Here is a 27,102-nt window from a genome sequence, read left to right as displayed (position 1 = left end):
ACTGAACATAGTGGCCATTGGAAGCAAATTGTTCTTTCCCTGAGAATGACCACCAGGAGGCATATTATGATGCCAGCAATAGTATCCAACTAACTATGCAAATTGTAGACAGATTTTTTTTACTCTCAGTTCAGCAATTTCTTGGACTACAAAACAATCCATCTGAACAAGAAGAATCCATTCATCCTCCCATAATAAAGCAGGTGTTAGAACTGAACAAGGTATTCAGAAACTGCACAAGCAACCATCTTTCCAGGATTGTACCATTTTAGAGTAGAGAAGCGGTTCTCAGACATAAAAGCAAATACAAAATTTAGACTGCAACTTTTTGCACAAAAACATAAAAATGATTCTGTGGAATTGGGCCAAAGAGCTCCTCAATCCAACATCTTCCCTCACAGTGCATAATCATTTGCAATAGGAAGTTTTTTTGTTGCTATGATTATTATTATTATTTTTAAAAAAGGTTTGTTGGTAGTGGTAACTTTCAATAGCCATGATATGACACGTTTATAAAAGAAAAAGAAATAACCACAACAGTTATTCACTAAAATAACATTACCTTTTATATCATTTATCTTTGGATACATTCAAGAAGGGATGTTATAATGAATGTTATTTCTTCCTCCATACAAAATTAAAACTGGAATTGGTGCTCGTGGCACATATACGATAACATCTGCCACCTACAAAATGCTGCTGCCCTCAACACTTATTGTATACCTACCCAGCAAGAGCTATAAATGATTTATGTAATAACTCTATCAATGGAAAGCTGTTAAGTCTTCATTGTAATAAAGTGATCCATAAACAACAACTGAATCACTATTTTTCCTCTGGAGCACATGTTAAACTATCTGTTTACCTTAGCATTAAATGGTCAAATTTAAAACAAATGGATATCCGCAAACAAAAGCTGTTTATTAGAAAATATAGCTTCCACCGAAATATTTTTCACCTTTAAAAAAAAAAATAGCAGACCTTTGGAAGCTTTGCTAGGCTAGTAGAGTAGAAGCAATTTTATTTTAAAGCCTCCCCTCCCTCTAAATAGAATTTAAGAATAATCAGCAGAGAGCAATAAAACATACTGACCTGGATTTGCTGCTGCAGGAGATTGATTTTATGTTGCTGCTGCAGAAGTTGCTGCTGTTGTCTTGCAATCTATTGGAAATAAAAATTTCCATTAAATTAAAATAGAGATATTGAAATTCAATATTATTCAGAGAGAACTAAGTCCTCTTGATAAATTCTAAAATGTGCAGGCTTTGCCACACCGAATTTTACTCTTCCATGAGTTAACTACAACACCACAAGAAGGTTTCAAAGATATTACTCATTAACCCAATCTTTAAAACGTAGTCAGGAATACCTGGTTAAGTCATCATGCATTTTATTGATTAATTTACATTTTTAAACTGCCCATCAGGTAATGGCCACTTTAATCAGGAGCAGATTAGACAAAGGGCCTTCTCTTTCAGGTCGGCAGGGGCAGCCCCACTTTAATTCATCTCATTCTTTGTCAGCCTTCCAAGGTATACCAGATAGGAAATACAGCCAGATGAACTAATTTTACTTTAATGTAAGGTTACATTAACAGAATCTTGCAAATCTGAAAGTACAAATCTCCCTCCATCTCAGGAGTGAAATCCAGCAGGTTCTGGCAGGTTCTGGAGAACCAGTAGCAGAATTTTTGAGCAGTTCGGAAAACCAGTAGCAGAAATTTTGAGTAATTCGAAGAACCGGCAAATACCACCTCTGGCTGGCCCCAGAGTGAGTGGGAATGGAGATTTTACAATATCCTTCCCCTGGAGTGGGGTGGGAATGGAGATTTTGCAGTAACCTTCCCCTGCCACGCCCATCAAGCCACACCAGACCCATCAAGCCACACCCACAGAACCGGTAGTAAAGAAATTTGGATTTCACCATTGCTCCATCTCCTTTACATCCTGAGAACTTTGACACAAGGGATTCCTTCTGAGCCTCTTTCTCCACCCATTATGCAGCTGCGGGCTGTGCCATCTCTTATCTGACTGTTTCCTAGCTAGCATCTATTTCCCCAATCTTCCAAGCAGGGATGGGATTCAGCCTATTCGGACCAGTTCGGGTGAACCGGTAGCTCCGAAGATCAGCTGAGAGCGAACCAATTCACTCCAATGATCAGGTGGGCCCACCCGCCCACCACTGTATTATACTGACCTATATTTCCTTTGTTTGAAGACACCCAGCTGATCAGCGCAGCACAGCAGATTGCCATGCCTCAGCTGTTTTACTCAGTTTTAGAGCTGATTTTAAATGCACCACGCACGCTCAGCAACTGGTTGTTACACCGGTTGAATCCCACCACTGCTCCCAAGGTCATTCACACAAGCTATTACATTCTTGGAAATGAGTTTGTGAAGTTGTTGGTGAACTCTTTGGAACTCTCTATCCAAAGCAGGTTTTTGAAACGTATTGATATACCTGTATACATCATTTAATTACAACTTCACTGTTGGAAAAAGCTTCTCCTGGAACTGGAAACAATATATGTATTTATTATCTCAACAAAGTTATATTTCTCTTTCAACTTTATTTTTAGCATTACTTTCACTTCCTATTATTATCCTATGCTTGGTGTATTTTGAATAGAAAAGTGTATTGCATCTATAATACAAACACAATAACCATAATTATTATTGCTGTTGTTTTACTTCATTGTGTTATTACTGTTGTCCTAAAAGATTAACATTTTATTGTATTATGTTGCTTTTTACTCTCAACTACTGTATTTGTTTTGAATTTTGTTTGGCATTGTATCATTGTTTCTCACAGAGTTTTAGATATGTGATTATATCTGTTGGTTGTTCAGAGTTATATAAAGAAACAGTTGTAAAGCTATGTTACTATGTTTCAGTTGCACTACTATTTAAGAGAATCAGTTTATTGAATTTAAATTACTTTCAGGTTGGAGACAGCACGAAATCCTAATGTGACAAGGGGAAAAAAATCAGCAAATAGAATAGTTTATTTACAAAATGCAATGTAGCCTCGTCTACTTTATTTTATTTATTAGTAAATGTATTTTAATCCTGCTTTTCCTTCAGAACCTCAAGATGGCAGACAAAGCATCACTTCTTCAATTTTTTCCCGTAACAACACATATCAGATAAGTCATTTTAAGATATGGGATGTATAATGGGCAAGTATATTGCCCAATACATTTTATCTGATGTTCTTTTCCAGTATATATTTCTGGAATTCTACCAAAGTGCAAAAACACAGCACAGGAAACTGAGAAAGAAGGACGTTAGATAAGATTTATATATTCAGATTGCATGGAATTCTGTAGCCTTTGTAGAACAAAAGAGGATAGCTTTTTTGTCCCTACAGCTTATTAAAAAGAACTTTCTACATATGGAAGAATGGGCTAACCTACTATTTTTGTCATTAACGTGTCTCTTTTCTAGTTACAGGGCTTTATTTGATATTGGTAAAATACACAGAAATGGAATTACTCTCCTGAATCTGAAGCTATAGAATTCTTTTTCCAAACTTTTAAAATAAGTTCAAAGTTTCTCCAATTGCCTTGGGGTTATAAGATTCCCTCTTCCAGACCTGTACATCATCAGGTTCTTCGGTAATTTTAGGAAGAATTACTTTCAGGGTTGGATGCCATATTTTAGCATATTGCCTTTTATCATATTTTTAATATATTAAGATATTTATTCTCATTGTGGCATCTTGTTATTACAAGCATTTTTTAAGGACTGGAATGGGACAGGGCTAAACGAAAAAGATTATATAAATTCAGTAGAGGGAATAAATCCATAGCTAAGACGCAACTATGCAGAGATAGGCATCATATTAAAAGTTTGTATCCAGGGTATGACCAAAACTTTATAAATCTTGGAAGCTGATTTTATTAGAGTTTAAATGTCCGTACACCATTCACAGGAGTTATCAGTACAATATATGAGCAAATGAATATTCATATCCTTACGGACGCCAGTGAAATAGTCACACAGCATCTAATATTGATGGTGTTTGTGATTAAGGAGAAAGAGAGAAATGAAGAAATCCACCCCGCTACACAGCAATTACCACAGTGCAATCTCAATGTACAGGGCTTGACACCACCAAAGATGGCAGAGGAGCACCATGTGGCTCAACTCCTGAATTTTATTTGCGAATTGGTTGAGCTACATGCTCGCTTCATTGAGCATGACAACCTAGTTTTAAGTGTCATTTAATTTTCATTTTGAAATATAATTACAAAGTGTTCACTGTAAGATATCACTCGTCTGCAAATGTGTCAAGATTAATTTGTGCTAGCTTATTCACAAGTGTCAATAGTTAATTACTGTGTCATCTCTGGATGGCTAAATGACATTCTAACTTCTGATTTTTTACAGTATTCCTTTATGTTATTTTCCATTAGGGACGAGTCCGTATTCCTCACATGTGGGCAAATATTCAAGCACATAAAATACCAGACGTCACAACTCATTAAAATCAACAGAGCATACTTTGTGGTATATACTCTATAAAACATATTTAACTGAAACGATAATTCTGGTTTAAAGTCAGGTTCCTAAAAAGTGCACATTAATTTAAAATGAATGCCCAAAGAACTCATGGTGTCTCTTGTTCTTAATTTTTTTTACGCAAAATTTCTAATGATTATGTAGATGCCTCTTGTATGTTTCAATTTTCTTTTGAACTTCAAATTATCAAAATAATTTACCAATTATTTTAACAATTATTTAATATGATTGTTAATATAATTGTTAAATATAATTAAATTATTTAATAATTATCTTATGAACTAGTAGGAAACACAGTCTTATAGCGAGATAACTATTTTTTATTTTTTTTTAGAAATATTGGAATCTAGAGGAGTAATCTACTTCTATCAGACAAAAATTAATGAAAGTCTATGGGACCATTTACTCAACTCTTAGGAAAGGGAAAAATGTAATTCTAAATAAACTATTAACTATCACTCCTATTAGGTTCAACAAGACATTCTTTCATGGCTGATTATAATTTGTATTTTGAAACTTGTGTGTGTGCTTAAGTAGCATAATCCATATTAATAACACATTATTCACATCTGTGAGAGAGTCTGGTAAATTTCTAAGATTTGTAATGGGATGGCTAACAAGAATCTACCTAAGTAATAACAATACAAAACCTGTATGGAGTTGGTTAAGATCAGGAGTGTTAAGAAAAAAAAACTAAAGGTTCTATTTTAGCAGCTTAAGAACACACTTTGCCAACTAATTGCACGAAGACAATAATTCAACATGTAACAAGCAACCTCAAATGTTGCCTTTGTAGTGAAAAGGATGAAACAATTGACCATTTCATCAGTGACTGCAGCAAAATTTCACAAATGGGCTACAAGCTGCATCATGATTGATTTGCCAGAATTATTCTTTGGAAACTGCCAGAGGTTTGGATCTGACTGTAGTAAAAACCACTGGAACCATCAAGCTGAGAAAGTTTGAGAAATGAGTGGGTTAAGATCTTATGGGACTTTAAGATCCAAACAAACAGGCACCTATTGTTAATAAACATGCCTGATATAACAGTTATTGAAAAGAAGAAAGTCTGCAGGATCCGGGACCAGGGGTTTAGTCTTCCAAGGTTTTGGACTCCTGCTGGAGCCCTTCCTCAGGGAACTTCTCTCCACTGATACATTCTGATAGGAAGAAGTTCCCCATGGATGGGCTCCCGCACAAGTCCAACAGCTCAGAAAACTAAATCTCTGATCCCAGTGACTGACCCAGATCGGATCCTACAACATTATCCTGACATGTATATTTTCCTTCATTTGTGATTTTGCTATTCCAAGTGATCCCAGGATGAGGAAAAAAATTGGAAAAATTACAAAGTATTATTGGGATTTGCAGATCAAAGTTGAACATTTATGGAAAAAGAAACCCATGATTATAACAATCATGATTTGAGCCCTTGGAACAATATTGTAAAGGACTTCCTTGACATCTGATAATATTGAATTTATTGAACTTGGATACCCTAATTTTACAAAATGAATATTGAATTGAATACCCTAATTTTATACACACACAAAAAAAACTCTGCTTGGAACTACCTAAATTCTTAGATGCTACTTTAATAATTCTGAGATCCTTGACTAGGACTTGAATGATTAAGTTTCCACCAGTCTTAGACTGTGAATCTAACTATAGATTACCAAAATATTTAATACACTAACATATACACAAGGCCCATCTCTCTCTCTCAAATTAGGACTGAGTGCAAGATAAGCTCTAATACGTTTTTTCCCACCAATGTTTTTAGATGTTAGTATTTTGTTACTTACCTGTTCTTGCTGTTGGCGAGCAAGATCCATTTGCTGCCGCTGTTTTTCAATTTGTGATGCTGCCAGCTTTTTCTGCTCGTCATGGGCAGCCAGAAGCTGCTCCCGTAAACTGATGAGCTGGGTAATCATGGCAGAGAGCTGTCGTTCTTTTTCTGCTAAGCTTTCAGGGGTACCTAAAGGAGAAACAAAAGAAAGGGCATAAATAACAGACAAATAAACAATCAAAGGAAAAAACTATTTCTAGCCTACAGAAGGATAGAACTTTAAATATTTTATTAGGACATATATTAATAAATTCTGCTACTGCATTTTTCAGAGGTAGGGATCTTCCACTATCATCTGGTAAGAGAAAACAGATAATGTCTCCCTTCTGACAAAGAGGTAAAATTAATTAGGTAATTTGCACTAGTACATTCCTTTTTCCCTTCCACTTAAGTATAATGGCTCTTTAATGAATTACAGCGTTCACAAAAAATAGTAATATGTCATCCTCCCCAATTAAATACTTTTTAAATAAACAAAATGTAAAACAACCGTTTACTAAAAAAAAAAAAAAAATCTGGACTACTATTTTTAAAGTATTCCAGCATTCACAGGAAATGAATACATTGATAGGTCATGACAAGATACATTCTATATCCTTAACATAAACCTTCATTAGGATTGACGCCAACTAGCTAAACTGAACCTAGTTTATACAGGTAGTCCTCAACTTACAACCATTTTTTAAAAATCATGAAAAGTTACAATAACACTGAAAAAAAGTGATTTACATCCAGTCCTCACACTTACAAGCATCACAGCATAACCACGGTTAAGTGATTTATTAGGGGGGGGGGGCATTTTGCAACTGGCTTGTATTTATAACAGCATCGCAGGTCATGTGATCATCTGCCACCTTCCCAGATGTCTATGGAGATTCTCAGTCATCCAGGTCATGATTGTCCCAAAGGTGCTTTTTCAAGAGGCACCTGGACTTTCTGGTGTTTTTCTTTGAAGACATTTTGCTTCTCGTCCAAGAAGCTTTGCTTAATCGTGTGATTCTATTAATAACTGTGATCATTCACTTAAGAACTGTGGCAAATAAAGGTTGGTAAAACAAGGGACAACTCATTTAATAACTGCCTTGCTTAGCAATGGAAATTCTGGTCCCACTTGAGGTAACAAATTGAGGACTACCTGTACATTCCTTAAACATATACCTGTTGAAAGAGAACTACACATAGCACAATTATAATGAATTAAAATTAGTAGGCAATTGAAGCACTGATGAGCTTTCAGGCTGAATGCCCATGGTCTAGTTTTCATTTGATGTCACAACACACACAAAAAACCCAAAACCCTAGGCCATGGAAATTAAGCCCAGAAACTCATCATGTCTTTATTGATGTCAGCTATGAACACCTACACCAGGTGTAGAAAGGATTAGCTGGAAATTATTTGCATTAACCTGCTTCTTCTATCTAGGATTATCAATAGTTTATTTATTAAATTATGATTTAATATCAGAATTATCAGATTATGTACTCTTTTTGTCATAGCTTTCGGGAAACCATTTCAATGTAAATTTCCATGGATATATTGAAACTACCTACAAGAATATCTGAAGCACTAAGAATGAGAGAATATATATCTGAAGCTAATAATGCTTGTAAAAGCTTACACAGACATCTGTACAGTAGTAATTTTCAAGTGTCTCTGGTAGTTATAGACTATATTGGTATGTTGTTATGATAGCCTGTCAGCTTTTCATTTAGTTATCAAGTTTCAGCCCCAACAAGAAGCAGCAAAAACTAAGTAGGACAATCCTAGTTAGTATTTGGAGGGCGTGTTGTGACCTAGGCTTTCTGAGTCATTAAAACACACGAGTAGTCCCAAAAACCTCTTTTATTGCAAGAAATGTGAATTACGTTCATTCACAGCTGAGTCCCAATTAGTTGCAAAAAGTCCTTCGGGAGAAGTCCCTCAGGATAATCACCAACCTTTACCTCCCTTGACACTCTGACAAAGACCTACTTGACAAAGCCACACGGATTCCAGAATCAAACAGAGATGCCGACTGGGAACAGAATTAGCAATGTTGCTTTCCTGCAAAGTGCCCATGTGCCTTTGCTCCTCTTTTAAGCCTTATGGGAGAGGCCAATCATCTCTAGGCCTTACTCCTGAGCCGTCCCTTTTGTTTTAACTGATCGTGCCTTCTGGCAGCTCTGTGCATGCACACACTGCGAACAGGCTCCTCCTGTTCCTCTGCCTCTCTGCTGTCTGATTCTGGAAGCTCCGGAGTCCACGCATCACTCCCAGATGGTCCTGGCCCCATCTCTGCCTCCGACGCAGAACCCTTTTCCAGGCCTTCCCCAGACTCCAGGATTGGCCCATGTTCCTCCCCAGACTCCTCACTGTCCGATTCCGCTGCCAGCTCCGCAGGCTGCTGGCGCACCACAACAGGGGGAATAATCATTTCAGAACTTTTGGTAGACTGAGATACCCCAAAACAAACAAACAAACAAAAAAACTTGAAGAGCACAGCAATGTATTTCCACTATGGTATCAATAAAACTGCATGGCTATTCCAATAAGGAGTGAAGTTTCAATCAAGGACATTGCTACTTTTTAGTGAGTTTTGAGCTATATTCTCATACTGTCAAAGTTAACCTTGAAATCAGGACTTTTTAAACTATGTTGATACCAAGTAGCATATTTCTAAAATATCAGCAATTTAACAACTTGGTTTCAAAGACTTTTTTTCTTTTTATCTTCTGTAATCTAGAACAAAATAAGTGCATGCCACATATGAAAAGCTGTAAGATTGTTCAGCATATTCTGAACAAAAAAATGAAGGCACAAAAGCTATAGTGTACACAGCTACAAGTACTAATAGTAATGTTACACTTTCATGTTTGAAATTAAAGTGAAGTTCAGAAACTAAATTGAACAACTAATAAAGTATTAAAAGGAAAGGATTAGCAATTGCAACTGGAAAAAATCAAAGCCAGCTAACATATCTCCTGTGGAAAGTCTCCTCATTTAGACCAAAAGACTTCTACTTTCACACATATCTCATTTCATTTTTCACATTGTATAGTTAGAAAAAATGGTATGCAATCAATGTTTTTAAACATTGATACAAAAAGTGTATTTGTGAACAGTTTCAAATCCAATTTTAGATATCAGGAATAAAATATGCATTCCACAACTTTTCCCCAAAAAGACAATGTAAAGATTGAATAGTAACTAACAGGATAATGTTAACAGTTAACATTTTAGTCTGCTCCAGTATTTCATTATCCTTCCTTTTCTAATAAATGTGCTAAACAATAAACAAATCGAATACTAAAACTGAGTCACTCACTACTTTTTGGATGCATCCTGAGTGTCTACCAAATGTCTGAATTAGCAGAATTCCATTCATTCGGACAATGCAATGTATTATAGCTTACTATGGTCCTTAAAATGGGTGCAAGGTATTAACATAGCTCAGCCAGTGAGCTCATTAATGGTTAGAGCAAACCATTGATCATCCTATTTCATAAAAGTATTAAGTGTATAGAATCTATGCATCCTATTAAATAATGAAAAATGGAAACACGATAAACAAGAAGACATACAGATGTTCAAATCACATTTATACTAGCTAAAAATACACTATGTCCCAAGTAGAAGTTAGGCTTTGCATGTCCAAATCCCATGGTTACCCCCATCGCATCCCTAATCATTTTATAATAGGTTTAATATGAATTGCTTTAACATCATCCTAGATGAAACCATTTCGACTTTCATGGAATGCAAATTGGTGGCATGGATTAAGAGACGGGGATAGGTATATTTAAACTCACATGGAAGCACAAGGGAATCATTTAAATATAATTTCAATTTGAACTAGTTATGCAGCAAGATATAAGGCCAGGATAGAATATTGGGCATCCCACCTGACCAACATTTCAGCCTGTGCACTAAGATAATGTTGATTGGAAGTAGTCAATTTTAGCTGCAGCATAGTTGTAAACTTGGTTCCATTGGGACAAATTGTACTTCCATCTATAGCAAGATAGCTGACATCAGACACCAAAGCTGCAAATCAGGTTTCCATCTATGTTAGAAAGAAACCTTAAGAGTTTTCCTTTCTTGTTTTGTCTTAAAAGCCTCAATCTCAAGAGTTATTGTGGTCAACTCAGAAATGCCATAGGTATCCCAGTAGGAATATGAAGTATTACCGTAGAAAACCATTTATAACATTTGTGGATTAAAGTTGACTTTGTCTGCTGCACAATTGCCATGTACAGTATACATCAAGGGCACTTGTACAGAGTTGCTACTGCAAAGCCAGCTGTAATCTAACCTTGCTTTCCTTTTTCATATATGAAGCCAAGAGGCTTTAGGAAAACTGATACAGGTTTCTCAGGCTTCCATATATTTTCCTATTGAAGTGAAAAAACAGGGGGGGGGAGGGATGGCAATAATTAATTAACTCCCTAGCCACCATTCCCACTAATCTATTTGCAGTGGTACAAATGCAAATAAAACACAAATAAATTAGCTATGATTGGTTTCTTGTTTAATCATACACATCATCATCTCTTTGCTACTCATGTGCTGTGCTACTCTTAATAAATTATCAATAAATAAGCTTTTCTGCCAAGTTGAAAAGAACATCTATCTATTTTTAAATAATGAAGAATTTGCAGGCCAAAGTTGCTGTGAAGTGAAGACGATCCTTACCATGGCTCTCATCAAATAAAGATACCGATTTCCATAATATATTACCCATGACACATGCACCTTTTTCTGACTTTAAACTGGATCTGTCTGCTAACTCTAAAGATATGGGGAGGACCATGCCACCCTCCCCCACCTCCAGATTTCCAAAGGGTTCTTCCTTATCCCCCAGATCACATCTGTCTTGAGTTTCTCTCAGATTTGTCAGGTGGATCAGTGCTCCCCAGGGCCTGCTCCAGCTGAAGTATTTTAATTTGACTAAACACCTGATTTATTTTATCTCTCCGATGAGAAAGACAGTTTGTCTTAATAGAGCCTGTCAGCCCACAGTCCCATTCAGAGCAATTTACAGGCAGCCAGGGACGCTGGGAAAAAGAAGAGTGCTGTAATTCTGCATTTTATTCTCCTCCCGAAAGCACCTAAAAGCAGCTATTCACAGCTCCTTGCATGTGGCATTTTAGGACTGAATTAGCTTTTTATTCAAGTAACTACATTTGTTGTGAATAGCTTATCTGTAAAATTGCCACATTCACTACTGATTTTATTAACCTTTGGCTCTGTTGCAAAATGGTCTTCAGTTAGGAAGGACCTTTAAATTTGACACATATTTTTTTTTCAAGAGACCTTTTATTCCAGCAACTTCAAATTTACTGAATTTGATCCATTGACTCTTTAACCAGTATATTCAAAACTTTTATGTCTCACCGGGAAAATCAATATCATGTGCAGAAACCTTTTATTTTAATTCTAAAGATGACACTTCTCTCTAACAGACCAACAGTAGTACATTAAGTGCTGTCATCGTTTGATGATTCTTTAAAAAAAATAAGATCCTTACACTACTAGCTCTTTGGTTTATTATTGCTGTATATTTCCATTGCTTTGGAAACCGTATATAAATCAACAAACTGAAAGTAAAATATTTATTTAAGCAAGAAGGTATATAAGCAGAACGTTTGTCTTTTTGCTCCTACAGTTTCCACTGCTAATGAGACAAGTTCTTTTTAAAAACTGAGTGGCAGACTCAAACCACATGAATAAATCTGTATACTTAATGGAACTTCCCCTTTCTTCACATTAACCTTCTAACTGGCCAAAGCTATTCCTCCAGAGCAATTATGAATACACAAGGGCTTATGCAGACGGAAGAACAGGTAGATTCAGAACTGTGTTATAACTTTGTTTAATAAATTTGTTTTGCATCCCAATAGAATGCAAAAGCCAAAGAATCATTCAGACTCAAGCTAATATACAGATATCTGGATGTAAAAAGTTTTTCTCGGCTCTGCTAGGCTGCTGGTGCAGAATCCCGGGAAACACAAGATGCTAACGCTTCAGTCGATAAACCCGGTTTATTTCCCTGCTACACAACGGCTTCTGTTGCCGCCGGAACGATAACATGAACAAAGTCAGCGCTGAGGGCGTCTGCCCCTCAGCTCCATTTTATAGTTCTGCCCTCTTCTAATTGCTTGCTGTGCGAGGAACTATAATACCTTTTTTTAAAAAAAAAGGTATTTGAAAGATTAGTATAAAATTAAAAGTCTTGTTAAAGATAAATAAAAGCTGATTTCAATAATATTGCATATTATGCTATACAGACACAGTAGTCCCCAGTTTAAAAACAGGTTCTGTTTCTAGTGTCTTTCTTTAAGTCAAATTTGTATGTAAGCCAGAACAGTATTGCTGTATAATATTGCAAATGTAAGATTGTGTAATGAACTATTGTGTATTTAACTTGAATTACTGTGTGTTTAATTTGAATGTTGCTAAAATAAGCTCCAGTTTTAGCTAGGGGTTGTTCTTAAACTGGGGCATTCTTACCCTAATGAGTTTCTGTATAACAAAGCATGATATAGTGAAAAGGGGTTGACATCTATAATTCACTGAAAATGATGAAGAATAAAAGGATGGGTGAAAGCAGGAGATATGTAAGATTAGTATAGTTATTTCACTGATACAGGTTTAGAGAATCAAAAAGCTATTATATTAGAGGTATCATATTATTACAAAAAAGGGATGCGATGGCTCAATGGCTAAGACGCTGAGCTTGTTGATCAGAAAGATTGACAGTTCAGCTGTTTGAATCTGTGTAATGGAGAGAGCTCCCGTTACTTGTCCCAGCTTCTGCCAACCTAGCAGTTCGAAAGCACATAAAAAATGCAAGTAGGGAAATAGGGACCATCTTTGGTGGGAAGGTAACAGCATTCTGTGTGGCTGTGGCATTTAGTCATGCTGGCCACATGACCACGGACACGTCTTCGGACAGCGCTGGCTCTTCAGCTTTGAAACAGAAATGAGTACCGCCCCCTAAAGTCGGGAACGACTAGCACATATGTGCAAGGGGGACCTTTACCTTTACCTTATTATTACAAATAAATTCCTTAGATGACAAAGTCCAACCAATTAACATTGTTTTAAATAGAACATTTAACCTGTTATTTTAAAATGGAGCATAAAATCTATCTAGCACTTCATTTTTTTCAGTACCCAAAAATAACCAAAAATCTGTTATCTGAATTGGGAAAAAAGATTAGGATAATATTAGATAAGCAGTGGTGGGATTCAATTTTTTTAACAACAGGTTCTGTGGGCGTGGCTTAGTTGGGGGTGTGGCTTGGCAATCATGTGACTAGGTGGGTGTGGCTAGCTGGTCACGTGACTGTGTAGGCGTGGCTAGCTCGTCATGTGACCAGGTGGGCGTGGCTATGTGCATAGGGACTACTCAGAGGGCTGAAAAAAGTCATTTCTGACTGGGCCTCGCACTTTTGACCGGTTCTCATACTTATGACCATCCTCACATTTATGCCCGTGCAGCTTTCTTAACAACCATGTCACTCATTTCACAACTGCTTCTCTTCACCATGGTGACAAGATAGGGCAAAAACGTAAAATGTGAGGACAGTTGTAAGTTCGAGGACTGGTCAAAAGTGTGAGGACCAGTCAGAAATAACTTTTTCAGCCCTCTGAGTAGTCCATATGCATAAAAGGATACAGCAATAGAGAGGGATGAAGGAAGGGAAGGGAAATTAGAGTAGGAGGGAGGGTAAGAGAGGGAGGAAGAGAGGAGGAGAAGGAGAAAGGAAGAGGAAATAGGGAGGAGAAGAAGAGGGGGAGGAAGAGAAAGTAAGAAGGAAAGAAAAGAGAGAGGTGGTAGGTTTGAGGAGAAAGATTGCTGTACAATAAAAAAGATGAAAGGGAAGAAAGCCAACTCCAAACAAATATAAAGATAGTAAGATAAAGAATGAATTGTTAAACTTTAAAGAATAAAAGAGAACAAATATGAATAAATAGCAATAATTAGAAACACACATACAAACATACAATGTATTTTCTTTGAACAGAGTATTTGACCGGTTCACAAATTTAAACAGTGTTTAGTCATTTCAATTAAATTTACAATTTCTATATTTCCTTTTTGCCATATTTATTCCTCATCTATTTTTGTAAAAAACCATTACCCTTCATCCTTATCTCTAATCTTAATCAAATTCAATTTTCTATATTATATATTATACCCCTTCCCATTGTCATCTATTTTTATATCCATCCTCACATTGGTTAATTATGTAATATTAGTTTAATATAAATTCAACATTTTAATATAAATCAATTAGTTATATAACTACCTTTTTTGTATATTAATCAATATGAACATGAATATTCCAATTATTTCCATGCAATCCAATTTCTTACAAATCAATTAATTATATTTACCAATAATAATAAACCAAATAATTTCCCCCATATATTCCTCCAAACCACAACTTAACCATTTCTGCTTTCAGAAATATACAATTAATAGTATCTCAATTATTACAATTCCCTAGTTAAATAGAGCTTTTTTTCTTTTGTGTTTTAAAATCTTCCCCTAAATTTCCCATTGTTTGCATCTACCTTTTTTGGTGAGGAAAAAGAAAAGAAATCTGCCTGCCTAATTTTCCAACGTTGCAGCAACAGCAAAGCAGTTTCAGTTTCGTTTTTCAGGATAGCTAGGGGGAAAAAAAGTTGCTCCAGCAAGCAGCAGAGCCGTGAGCAAAACAGCTGAGTCAAATCAGCTGAGAGTCAGGACCCGATCTAAGCAATAGCCTATGCTGAAGCTCCGCGGGCCAATAAAATTACAAAAAAACACCGAACCATTTGTTAAATTGCTGGCTCGCCCGCCCCTCGCCCACCACTATTTATTGGCAATAAATAGTGGTGTGGAGGGGCGGGGCAAGCCAGCAATTTAACAAATGGTTCGGCTGCACCACTGGCTATAGGGCGGCCCTTTGAAGCCCCGCGGCAAGAATTTGAAGTTTTTTTTCCTCTAGCCATCAGCTGGGACTCCGGAGGCAGCAATAGATTGGGAGTGGGCGGGGTGAGCAAACGGCCAGCGATCCAACAGAGCAGAGAGTGAGGGTGAGTGAAGGCGTGGAAGCTGCTTTCTCCATCCTGCTCTCTTGTGTCCGGAGCCGGTGGGGAACCACGTGGCAGCCCACATGGATCCCAGGCAGCGGAACTCAGGCTAGGGAAGGGGTGGGCAATTGTGGCTCTTTTACAACCTGTGGCCTTCAACTCCCAGAATTCCTGAGACAGCTAAGCTGTCTCAGGAATTCTGGAAGTTGAAGTCCACAGGTTGTAAAAGAGCCACAATTGCCTACACCTGGCTACGGTAGGCTGGTGCCACGGGGGTGGGAGGCGGGGCGGGGCGAGGGGCAGGCGAGCCAGCAATTTAACAAATGGTTCGGTGTGCTGCGGGGCCAATAAATCACAAAAAAACACCAAACCGTTTGTTAAATTGCTGGCTCGCTTGCCCCATTTATTGGCAATAAATAGTAGTGCGGAGGGGCGGGGCAAGGGGTGGGGCAAGCCAGCAATTTAACAAAGGGTTCGGCCGAACCCCCTAGAACCCCCAGAATCCCACCACTGTAGATAAGTACATCTCATTATTGGCACATTAAAAATAATCAAAGGTGGAGCAGTACATTTGCAAATTATTATTTAATAAAATATATTTGTATATATGTTTTTGGGTCCAAAAACTTAAATAGAATGCTCAGTATAAAAGAAAGAGTATTTGATTTCAGATGCCTCAAGAAACAATTTTATTAAACTCTTATACAAGAGAATGCAGCAAACATCAGATAGATGGTGATATTTCTACTTCACAGGCTATAGGCAGCCATTTAACATTTACCCTGTTTTATTAGGTCACTTTTCAAATGCCAGAAAAACAGGACAACAAAGAAAACAAAAATAAACTAAAAGGGGTCTAGAAAAGAGAATGTAACAATTGAATAAAAGAATTTCTGAGATAAAAGTCACTTTGTGGTGTTTGCTTGTCCTTAAAGCCGCCTCTTTCTATATCCAGGCATCTAATTTAAGTTTTAACTTCAACAGCAGTTTTAAAAGCTTTCTACTCTGAAGAACCCCCAAATGTATCATAAAGATAAAGGCTTCGGCCTTCAACCACAAAAGACTTCTATTATCTTATCAGTCTTCAGTTAAAGCAGCTAAACCAATATGACTAAGTTCTCAATGACTTTTTTCAGCATTTCAGTTACGAAAGAGAAAGACCAAAGCCTGTCAGCTGGATAACTGCAGTACCTTTTTACAGTATTCCATGATTGTTTAGCAATTGTTGCGGCTTCCATACACTGTGTAGTCCTTTGTCAATAAAAATAATCCAAAGACTGCAGTTGTTCATAACATAATTTGCAAACATGCTTTAGTCTAGAGTGAGTCATTCATTGAATGCACAGACTCCACCCAAATCAAAGAAATATGCTAATTTAAACCATTTCCAGACGCCGAGTCAGTAAAGAAAATTTGGAGAAGGGAATTACAAATGATTATCATTGTTTGTTTTGTTCATTATTTCATGATCATTATTTACATGTGAGTGGGTTACATCCAGTGGTGGGTTTCTACCGGTTCGCCCCAATTCGGGCGAACCGGTAGCAGTGGCAGGAGGCTACGGCCACCCACCAGGACATCATCATGGACGCAAGATTCTGCGCATGCGCAGAAGCGCCATGCGCAAGCGAAGCAAATGCGTGCATGCACATGCTCACAGTTCCGAACTGGTAGTGAAGGTAAGTGAAACCCACTACTGGAGTAATCACTGTTGTCTTTTGACTCTTTTCAATTGCAGGTTGGTCTTTTTTCGAAACGAAAAGGAGACTACACCAGGGGTGTCACACTCACGTCGTCATGGCAGCATCATGTGACATATCAGGACTTTTTCTCCTTCGCTAAACCCAGCATGGGCATGGTCAGCACGTGACATATCCGACCCATGGGCTGGGAGTTTGACAGTCCTGGACTACACTAAAAAAAGGAAAGAAATTGGCAAGCCACAGGCTTTTATTTTGCAACATAAATTCCTGATAACTCTTTGCAAAGAACTGAATGTACACACCATATGCAACAGACTCACATCTTAGTAACCTCTTGTTTGGATTCCTTGTAATGGGACTCCTCTTGAAGAGCATTTGGAAGCTACATCTGGTCCAGAATGCAGTGGGTTGGGTTGCTTTTGACATTTCACTACACAATACATGCAAGCTGCTGTTCCATAAACTGCAGTAATTCCCAACAGCTTCCAGGTGTGTAAGTTGTTGGTTATCTATATGTTTCTAAAAATCCTGTATTTGTAACCTTCAATTACAACCCTCTGTAATTATCCTCTGGGTGGTTGATTATAATGGTGTAAAAAAGAGAATGCCAAATTTTCTCTCCTGAAACCTTGAGGAGCTTCCAGAACCAATTTGGTCAAGTAATTAAAGACATTTGCCTAGAAACCAGGAGGCTGTGAGTTCTAGTCCTGCTTTAGGCACAAAGCCAGTTAGCTGGCCTTGGGCTAGTTGCTGTTTCTCAGCCCTATAAAGGAGGAAATGGCAAACCACTTCTGAAATCTTGCCAAGAAAACTGCAGGGACTTATCTAGGCAATCGCCAGGAGTCAACACTGACTCAACAACAGCAATAAAAACCAATTCAGAAAGGATTACTTAGCGTGGATATGCAGTCTAGATTTTTTTTTCTTGTGCCCAAGAATACTTTCAAATATCCACTTTACATCATTTGGTCCACAGCTTGGTCATGGGGTCTGCCAGTTTAGGGTGACATTCAATATTTGATAATATTTGGTGCATAGAATTTTGGACATATTAATTTTCAAAGGCTTTATCTAAAACAGGGGTGTCAAACTCAAGGCCTGAGGTCCAAATCTGGGCCATGGGGTACTTAAATCTGGCTTGTGAGGCCGCCTTGGAAACAGTGAAGGACTGGCCCATAGTGCCTCTGCCAGCAAAAATGGAGCTCGGGGGGGCTCCATAAGACCCTCCCAAGCTCCGTTTTCACTGGCAGAAGGTTGCAGGAGGCTGTCACAGCTGAAAACAGAGTTCAGGAGCACTCAAGAGCACTTGAGCCACCACAGGCTCCCCTGACACGAGTGATGACGAGCTGGCCTCACTCACACTGGCCATGTCCCCCTGCCCCCCCCCCGAAGGTCAAACACAACCCTAATGCCACCCTCAATGAAATTGAGTTTGACACCACTAGATCTAAAACATCCATAAAATTTCTTAAATGTCTTCACTGCAATTTGAGCAACTAGATCTGTTGTTGGCAAAACATAATTCTCCTTTATTCAGATGGAAACTAGAGAGCCCATCATCAATGTGACAAGAATGCTGATATGATGACTTATTTAACAACCACATCACTTAGTGACCAACATTCTGGTCCCTATTGTGGTCATATGTCAAAGGCTACTTGTAATGAACTATACCTATTTTAAATTGTGCTAGTTCTAGAATCTAAAAATCAGTATTTCAATGAATATGGCAAAAGTCTCCCTGGCCTTAACTTAGTTAAATAAACTACCTGCAGTTATCCTACTATCTGATTATAACAATCCTAATATCAACCACATTTATGGCTCCTTTCACTACTTATTTATTTGTATCCTTTATTATTTTTTACAAACAATTCAAAGCAGCAAAAATATCCAACATACCTATTTTTATATATACTGTGTTATATTATCTGACTCTCTTCTGTCCCTGTTTCAGCTTTTGGATTTGTCAGCTAGCAGTGATTCTTTGTATGGGATCACCTAAGTCAGTTTTCACATGAACTACTGATCACTGTCTAGCATTAGAACATTCCCCTCAATGAAGAATATAGCCCACTTCGTTGCCATTTCCTTCAGCCAAATATCAATACAATCTGTGGGATATTCCACCAGCCTGCTTGTCATGACCATTTCACATTGAGCTGTGAATGTCCAGAATTGATCTCGGTCCTCTCCAAATTTCTCCAGCACGCTCACATAGGAATACAGGAGCATTGGCTGATCCACAAATTGCACTGGAGTGGATTGGGACAAATTTTGCCCCAGAGATTACCATTAGTTGTTTCATGCCTTCTGCAAATTGATCACCTATGCATCTACTTGCTGGTGTTTCAACAATACTACTGCCAACCGCTTGACAGATAAGAGTTCCTTGAGGATTGGAAGCCATTCCTGAAATCCCTCTCTTTGGAAAAGAGTATGAAACTTGCAAAATTTATGTTGGCCATGTGGGGTAAACCAGATAGGAATCACAACCAGATGACCTCATTCTACTTTATTGTGAAGTTATACTGACAGACTCTTGCCAGTCTGAAAGTACAATCCTCCCTCCCTTTCTCCTTTACAGCCTAGAAACTAGGGAGAATCTCTTTGAGCCTCTTACCTCATCCACTATCCAGTTGCAGGCTATGCTGACTCTTATCTGACCATTTCCTTGGCAGATCTCTCTGTCCAGTCACCCAAGGACTTTCCCAAGTACAGTGAGGACAATTAACAGTGGAATAGTTTGCCATCAGAAGTTGCGGGTACTTCATCACTGGAGATTTTTAAGAAGAGACTGTCACCTGTCTGAAATGGTATAGGGTCTCCAGCTTGAGCAGGGGATTGGACTAGAACAGTGGTCACCAACTTGTGGTCCATGGACCACTGGTTGTCTGTGAGCAAATTTTGGTGGTCCGCAGAAAAATTATTTACATGTTTTATATTGCATTAAATCAGGGGTCCTCAAAATATGGCTCCTGGGCCGGATATGTGCAATGAAAATTTGTATTGCTGCAGAGTCTCCCTCTTTGGGGTCTTTTTGTGCAGGTCAGAGGGGGGCAGAAATTTCAACTTGGAATCTGCTTCAGCCTCCTGGTCCAGGGCTTTAGGCAAAGGCTAAAAGGAAGTGCCACTGGTGGCAAGGAGCCGGAGGGCCCTGTTCCAGTGGGATTACATCATGGAACTGGCTGATCGTCTCAGCTCACTGAGCCTCCAGGTGCCGGTACCTGACCTTGCACTCCCGCAGGTTTTTCCTCTGCTTGGAAAGCCTATGCTCATAGTCCTCAGTAAGGTGCTTCTGCTGAGTTTCCTTCTCGGCCAGATCCAATTTGAACTGAACCAGCTGTTTTGACAACTCTTTCTCTGGCTGCTTAGCTCCAACAACTGCTTCCTGTTGGGGCCCTAAGGAGCCCAGGCAGGCAAGCGAGGAGTGGCTGGGAAGGGAAGGGCAAGTAGAGGCCGGCAAGGTGCCCCTCAATGTGAGTGACATCAGTTGACCACGCCCACCCAGTCACATAACCACTAGCCATGCCCACCCAGCTGGTCATTTGGCAGATCATATTAGTGGTCCATGGGATTTAAAATTATGAATTTAGTGGTCCCTGAGGTCCAAAAAGTTGGTGACCCCTCGACTAGAAGACATCCAAGGATCCTTCCAGCTCTATTCTGATTGATTGATTGATTGATCTCTCAGTACTAATACCCTTTGGTATATGGTATAATTCACAGCAATGCATTGATTCTTTTTTAATTTCTTTCTTACCCTTTTTTTCATGCTAGAACTTGACAACTGCTGATTTTAGGTGAACAAGAAATGTGCATCATAAACTGTGCATTTTACTAGCAGTCTATCACTATTTTATTGTGGGATGCATTTCACCACCATGTAGTCTTCACTCTTACTAGAACTTTCAACAGCTTTTTTTAAAAACTCAGCAGTGGCTTAGTGCAAAGATTCAAAAAAATAAGAACTAAAAGTTCTACATATTTTATAGAATAGTTACATTATTCTGTTTTGCTAGCTGTCTGCCATAGAGGCTGGTTAACCAAAAAGTGAATTTGATATCTTCATGGGCCTGGTTCAAAAGGAATTCTACATAGTTGTATTATTTGCTATAGAAAGAAGAAATGCATGTGCACTTTGGATGTAACTTCTCACATTTTTCTTTCCTGGACCACTCATGTTATATATTTCCTTAAAGAGAAGCTTGTTTTTCACAGTTTTAAAGCTCCTTGCTAAGTAAGGCACTTCTCGCTTTACCCATCATCAGTTATTATCCTCTTAGAAACATCTGAATTATAAATATGGGTCCTATTTGATATTTCTATTTGTATCTTGTTGCTGGTATCCTTAAGATTTATATTGATTATTTCCCTATGACTATCATTAAGTATTGTACCTTATGATTCTTGATGAATGTATCTTTTCTTTTATGTACACTGAGAGCATATGCTCCAAGACAAATTCCTTGTGCGTCCAATCACACTTGGCCAATAAATTATTCTATTCTATTCTATTCTATTCTATTCTATTCTATTCTATTCTATTCTATTCTATTCTATTCTATCTTGTGTTTTAAGTACAATTTTAAGTTGCTAATTTAATTTATTTGAACATTTTTCATATCATACAAGCACATGCTTGCCTCTGAACATTTTTTCATTATTTCTGTTACAAATAATAGAGATAATATTTAATGCCAAGAAAAAACATTTGCATAACCCATCTAAAATTTTCTAAAATAAGTTTTAAATCTTTCTAAGATTTATCTGAAAGAATTTAATTTTGTTGTATTCTTCTAGGCAAGAAGAGAATATAGAATTGTATATATTCTATATATTTGTATATAGAATATCAAATACACAGATGATTTTAACATCCAGAAGTGCTTTATTGGTGAGATGGGTGGCATATAAATTTAATAGATACATGAATAAAAATTCACAATTAAATCCATCTGTGCTGTGTCTTTTAGGAGAGAAAGCAATTATTGTTCTTTACATCATTTCCTGTTACTAAACTTTAAAATTTTGCAAGATTAAAAACTAATTCATATGTTTATTTCAAACTTTATTTTCAGTTCATGACAACTTTTTTATTATCACAGACTGAATGAGCCAGTATCAAAACAAATCTGCCAATACTTAGCATACAGTGAAATAATAGCAAACTAAGTTATTATGAATATCTCAAACATTTAGAGGATATAATACCCTAGATTGAAAATAAACACGTATATCTATATATAATAGACATAAATAAAGGTAGTCTAGCTTCAGTTTCTACAATCTTTTAATTTCATTTCAGTCTCTTTATTGATATCAAATTGATATCCCATCAATTTGTTTTTTTATAAATCAAAAGAATGTGCTCTTAATTATTAACTTAAAATAATTTGCTTTAAGATCCTGAATTCTGTTTAAAAATGGAATTTATGAAGTATACGGCTGTACCTGCTTGAGACAGACAGTAGCAAATTGGAACTTTTAATCAGTGAGGCTAGCTGGATTAGACTGAATTACCATTTTCTACCTGTATTGTGCCCATTGCATTGGCTTCCAGGCAATTTTGAAACATAATTCAAAGTGCTGCCTTTGATCTTCAAAGCTTTTCAGAGCTAAAGCCTAACATAGTTGAAAGATCACTTGGTTCCATAGTGTCTTACCAAACATTAAGATCTTAAACGGAAAAAGGATCTGTTTCAGATGTTCTGGCTATCTGAGGGGAGGTGACTGACTACAGAAGATTGATATTTTTGGAAATGACACTCCAGCTGTAGAAATGCTCTTCACAGAGAGGTTTCTCTGACACTCCTTTATTGTGTTTGCAATTGCAATGTTCCTTAAAATCAACTACTAGCTTCACAAACAAAACCATTCAATTCATTTCCAGTTCATAGAGCAAAAAGATAGGATCCAAGAATGAATTTGCTATACCTGAAAATGACACAAACTTCTTGTATATTGACACTTTCTTCACTCTGACCTCTCCATACCAACCACAAACAAAGGGCAAATATACCTCAGAAACTCCATAGAAGAGATCCAGGACATAAACTGAGATGTAAAATGGCAAGAGTATTTATTCCACTGGCAGAAATTGTTAAATAAGCAAGGCAACACCTTTGAATCTAATGTAATATCACCTCTAATATTAAGAGAGCTTGTTATAGGAAGCCAGAATTTTCCAGTTTAAGTAGAATAAAAATAGATAATAACAACCCAAAAAAGAGAGCACTCGCATTACCATTTTTGTAACAAATCTCTGTGAGTTTTATATTCAGCCAAGACAGGCAAAGCAAAATAAAAAGTCGCACGTGAACCATCTCTAACCGCAATCATCATGTTACAGAGTCAAATGCTCTTAAACTGCTGTCTGCCTTCTCCAAAGTTGAATTCTATAAGAACATGAAGTGGTTCTAGCTGCCTGAAAAAATGCACCCCCCCAACTAACCACAAGCTCTTTGTACTTTGAAGGTCATGTTGCAAGAGAAGAGACCAAGCTTCTCAACCATGTACTGAAGATTCCAACATCACGATAAGCTGGCACATAAAAGAATTGGCCTACATTTTCCAAACCAGAGTTCCACCCATGTTCTTACAAGGTTCTTGTCTAATTATATCTTCAACCACAGGCATAAATATGTTTAACCAGATGTTTCTAAGCAGCTGCTAAGCAGCAATGTTTCAAATTTGTTTTGTTTTTTTGTTCATGCCTTTCTTTCCCTAACTGATCAGAATTCAAGCCATTTATGTGAAGTCACAATGAAACAGATCTTGGTCTCCAACCACAATATCTCAGCACAGTGCCTTACTGTTTACTTGGTTAGTTACAAATATATCCAGCAACTCAACAGTCACCCCAACACCACAATATGAGCAGGGAAAAGACTAGAGATAATTTATAATTTGGCAAGGCCTGAAATATGCACCTTGAGATCTTCTTGCCTTTCTATCAAAAGCAAATTTAAGAATATGTACAGGACCACCCAGAAAATTTGGAGATAAGACAGAGGTTCTGCATCTTTTACTGAAACCACAAAATTTATGACCATGGATTTGCACGTACCACATTTAAGAAGGAGCTTTAGCTCCATTATGGAGCATGCAGAAAATGCCAGACTTACATATCCATATCTCCACTTCAAAAGATCACATAGAATGCACAGATTATTATGATTTGCACCAGTGTTGCATGTACATATCATATTGTGTTTGTACATATCGTTTGCACTTTGATGGGCCTACTGATTTTGGGAATTTTTTTTTTTCCATTTGAGAGCTGAATCGCAAAATGATTCAGAAATTTTGCTTGTAAAGCTACAATTAGATAGTCCGTGACTTACAAGCACAATTAAGACCAAAATTTCTGTTGGTAAGCAAGACAGTTGTTAAGTGAGTTTTGCCCCATTTTATGACCTTTCTTGCCACAGTTAAGTGAAGTTAGTAACACAGTTCTTAAGTGATTCTGGCTTCCCCATTGACTGCTTGTCACAAAAGGTGATCACAAAAGGTGATGACTTTGGGTTGCTACAACCTTTGTAAATAAATGCCAGTTGCCAAGTGCCCAAATTTTGATCACATGACCATGGGGATGCTGCAACAGTCACAACTGTGAAAAATAAGTTCCTTTTTTCAGTGCTGTTGTAATTTCAAACGGTCACTATAGGAATGGTTATAAGTCAAGGACTACCTATAGTATCAATCATGTTGTATCAATATCAATGTTATCCATCCAGTATAATTTTCATACAATTTTTCTTCACAAAGAAACAATGTGATAAATGTTGCAAAACTGAATTTATCTTGAAATGTTCATTTCTAGTTTTTGAAATTGATGATGAATTCAAAGCTATATCCTTAATTTTCCAATGTACACTTAAACCAAAATAAGGAGTTATCTATGTTCAAGATGTAACTTTATTCAGCCTGCAGTTTTCACCTCTCTGTTGACATCTAAATTCAGTTATAAAGTACTAAGAGGTTGATCTAACTACCCCTTCTGACATTCTAAAAACTGAGTAAAATTTGTTTTTCCTCTCCAGATGTTTCTGTAATTTTATTGCATCTATTCAAAAATGCATTAGTACTGTCCAGAGAAAAGCAGTTTTCTGGTTAATATTAAAATAAATTCTACAACCATTAGCTGAATCACCCAATGAAACCTGAGCATTAATTTTTATGCCATAGGATTAGAGTTGTGTGTCTTTTATTGTAGTACAAAACACTCTAGGGGTACATGTCAATCTACAGCTTTTCAAAGTCACATTAGAGTTGCATCTTCAGATACTGTGGCATGCTTTCAAAATAATAGAAATGTCAACCACTCACATAATGTTCATATTATCCTTAATTAATATAAATTGCATCTAATTTCATCTCTACTTAAATATATTGCTGCCCAAAATAAGGACCCTAATTTTTATGAGTAATTACTATTACTGATGCATCAACACAATTATTTAAATTCAACATATGCAGAGGCAGAAAGCAGCATTTACATTTTTTGTTGCCTCCTTGCTCCATTCTTAATTTTTGTGGTTTGGAATTCTTCCAGATTCTTTCTTCAACTCTGAAGAGAGAAAAAAATGTGTTTGTTGGATGTGTATGTGTGTATGAATGTGCATATTTGTGTGTAAATATACACAAGTACTCAATCCATTAAGATAATTTGATTGGTTATAATTTAATTTTTATCTTAGAATATTATTTTATCAATATATTTTGCAGTTATCAATATTGGAGGTGAAACTGTAGATTCAAGACTGAGCAAAAGCTTGGCATTTAGAAAATCATAGGTAAGATAGTATATCTTAGTAGATAAGTAGATGAGATATTGGCAGGATCTATTAATCTAGAAGGTAAGTTGATAAACAACTGATGACTTTGGAAACCTAATGCCAATCAATAAGATAAGATTGGGCAAATATGGCAAATAGTTTGACCTGATGTACAGCAACTTTCTAAACTGCTATGAGGTCCAAGCCAGAACAATATATATTATCTTTTCAATATAGTAGAGTGGATGTAAGACATCTTTGTAATTGGTGCCATACTTTCTCTGATATTCTCAGTTTACCAGTTTGTAAGATCATCTGTAGGAGTAGCTATCAAGTGACAATTCAAATTCAGAGAATGCTCAGTACTTGTAAATATGTACCATATGAATTGATCTTCAACTTTGCAAATGCCACATCTACACTTTAATTCAAATGATTTTGCCTATATTTTCTTATCTCAATGTAAAAACCTATCCAAACATTAAAATACGGATGTTGCCTAGAATGGTTAATCATACACGAGTTTAAGATTTATTGATTTATTTATTATTATATCCCTGTGAGAAGACTTAACTAGACAATGTTGCAGTAATAAAAATTAGCATTGTATTAATAAATTGGAGAGTTACATTTCTAGATTAGATCTACTTTATCTGGGCTTCCAAAATTTGGAAAATAGTAGACAGCAGCATAGAAGCAGACAGGAAAAAAAACTTTACTTCTTTGTTGCCATCTAATAACCAGACAGATTTTAGCAGCCCTGTTGTAGTAGCCTTATTCTAAATAATTGGACACTATCAAACCATTATGCATGACATTTCCCTATTTTTAATATAGGATCTAATACATTCAGCAAATCTTATTACTGTATTAACTCCAATTTAGTGGTTTTCCCTCTCCGTACAATATAAGGGAAATTATGTAAAATGCAAATATAAGTATTTGCTTACTTACTAAAATTTCTATAGAGTAGAAGAAAACCTTCCAAATAGATTGAAACTTTGAATCTTAAAATTCCTGTGGAAATCAGGTGCATTTTAAGCATCAGGTTTGATTATTTAATCAAGCAACTTGCATTTTGCCCTGGCTAATTTAGAAAGCTTATAATATTTTACTCATAAAATAATTGTGCACCTGTTGTGATGGAAACCTATTTAAACAAATCTTAATAGGCATTACAATT

General features: G+C 36.9%; 1 protein-coding gene across 13 annotated transcripts in view; it reads right to left on the bottom strand.

Annotated features, from left to right (window-relative positions):
* The window catches only part of SOX6 (SRY-box transcription factor 6), a 498,819-nt gene that overhangs the window by 162,936 nt on the left and 308,781 nt on the right, over positions 1-27,102 (bottom strand). For all 13 annotated transcript variants that reach the window (XM_070933721.1, XM_070933755.1, XM_070933739.1 and 10 more), the window contains 2 exons: positions 6,329-6,501; positions 1,093-1,161 (listed from right to left, as the gene is read on the bottom strand). In XM_070933721.1, the coding sequence (XP_070789822.1) occupies positions 1,093-1,161; positions 6,329-6,501 (242 nt within the window). The remainder of the gene's footprint in view (positions 1-1,092; positions 1,162-6,328; positions 6,502-27,102) is intronic.

Source organism: Pituophis catenifer, unplaced genomic scaffold (genome assembly GCF_029215685.1).
Source record: "Pituophis catenifer annectens isolate HBS135680 unplaced genomic scaffold, rPitCat1.0.hap2 SCAF_1, whole genome shotgun sequence".
In the NCBI taxonomy this organism is placed as follows: Eukaryota; Metazoa; Chordata; class Lepidosauria; order Squamata; family Colubridae; genus Pituophis; species Pituophis catenifer.
The sequence above is the reverse complement of the archived record's forward strand: the minus strand, read 5'-3'. Positions and strand labels throughout refer to the sequence as shown.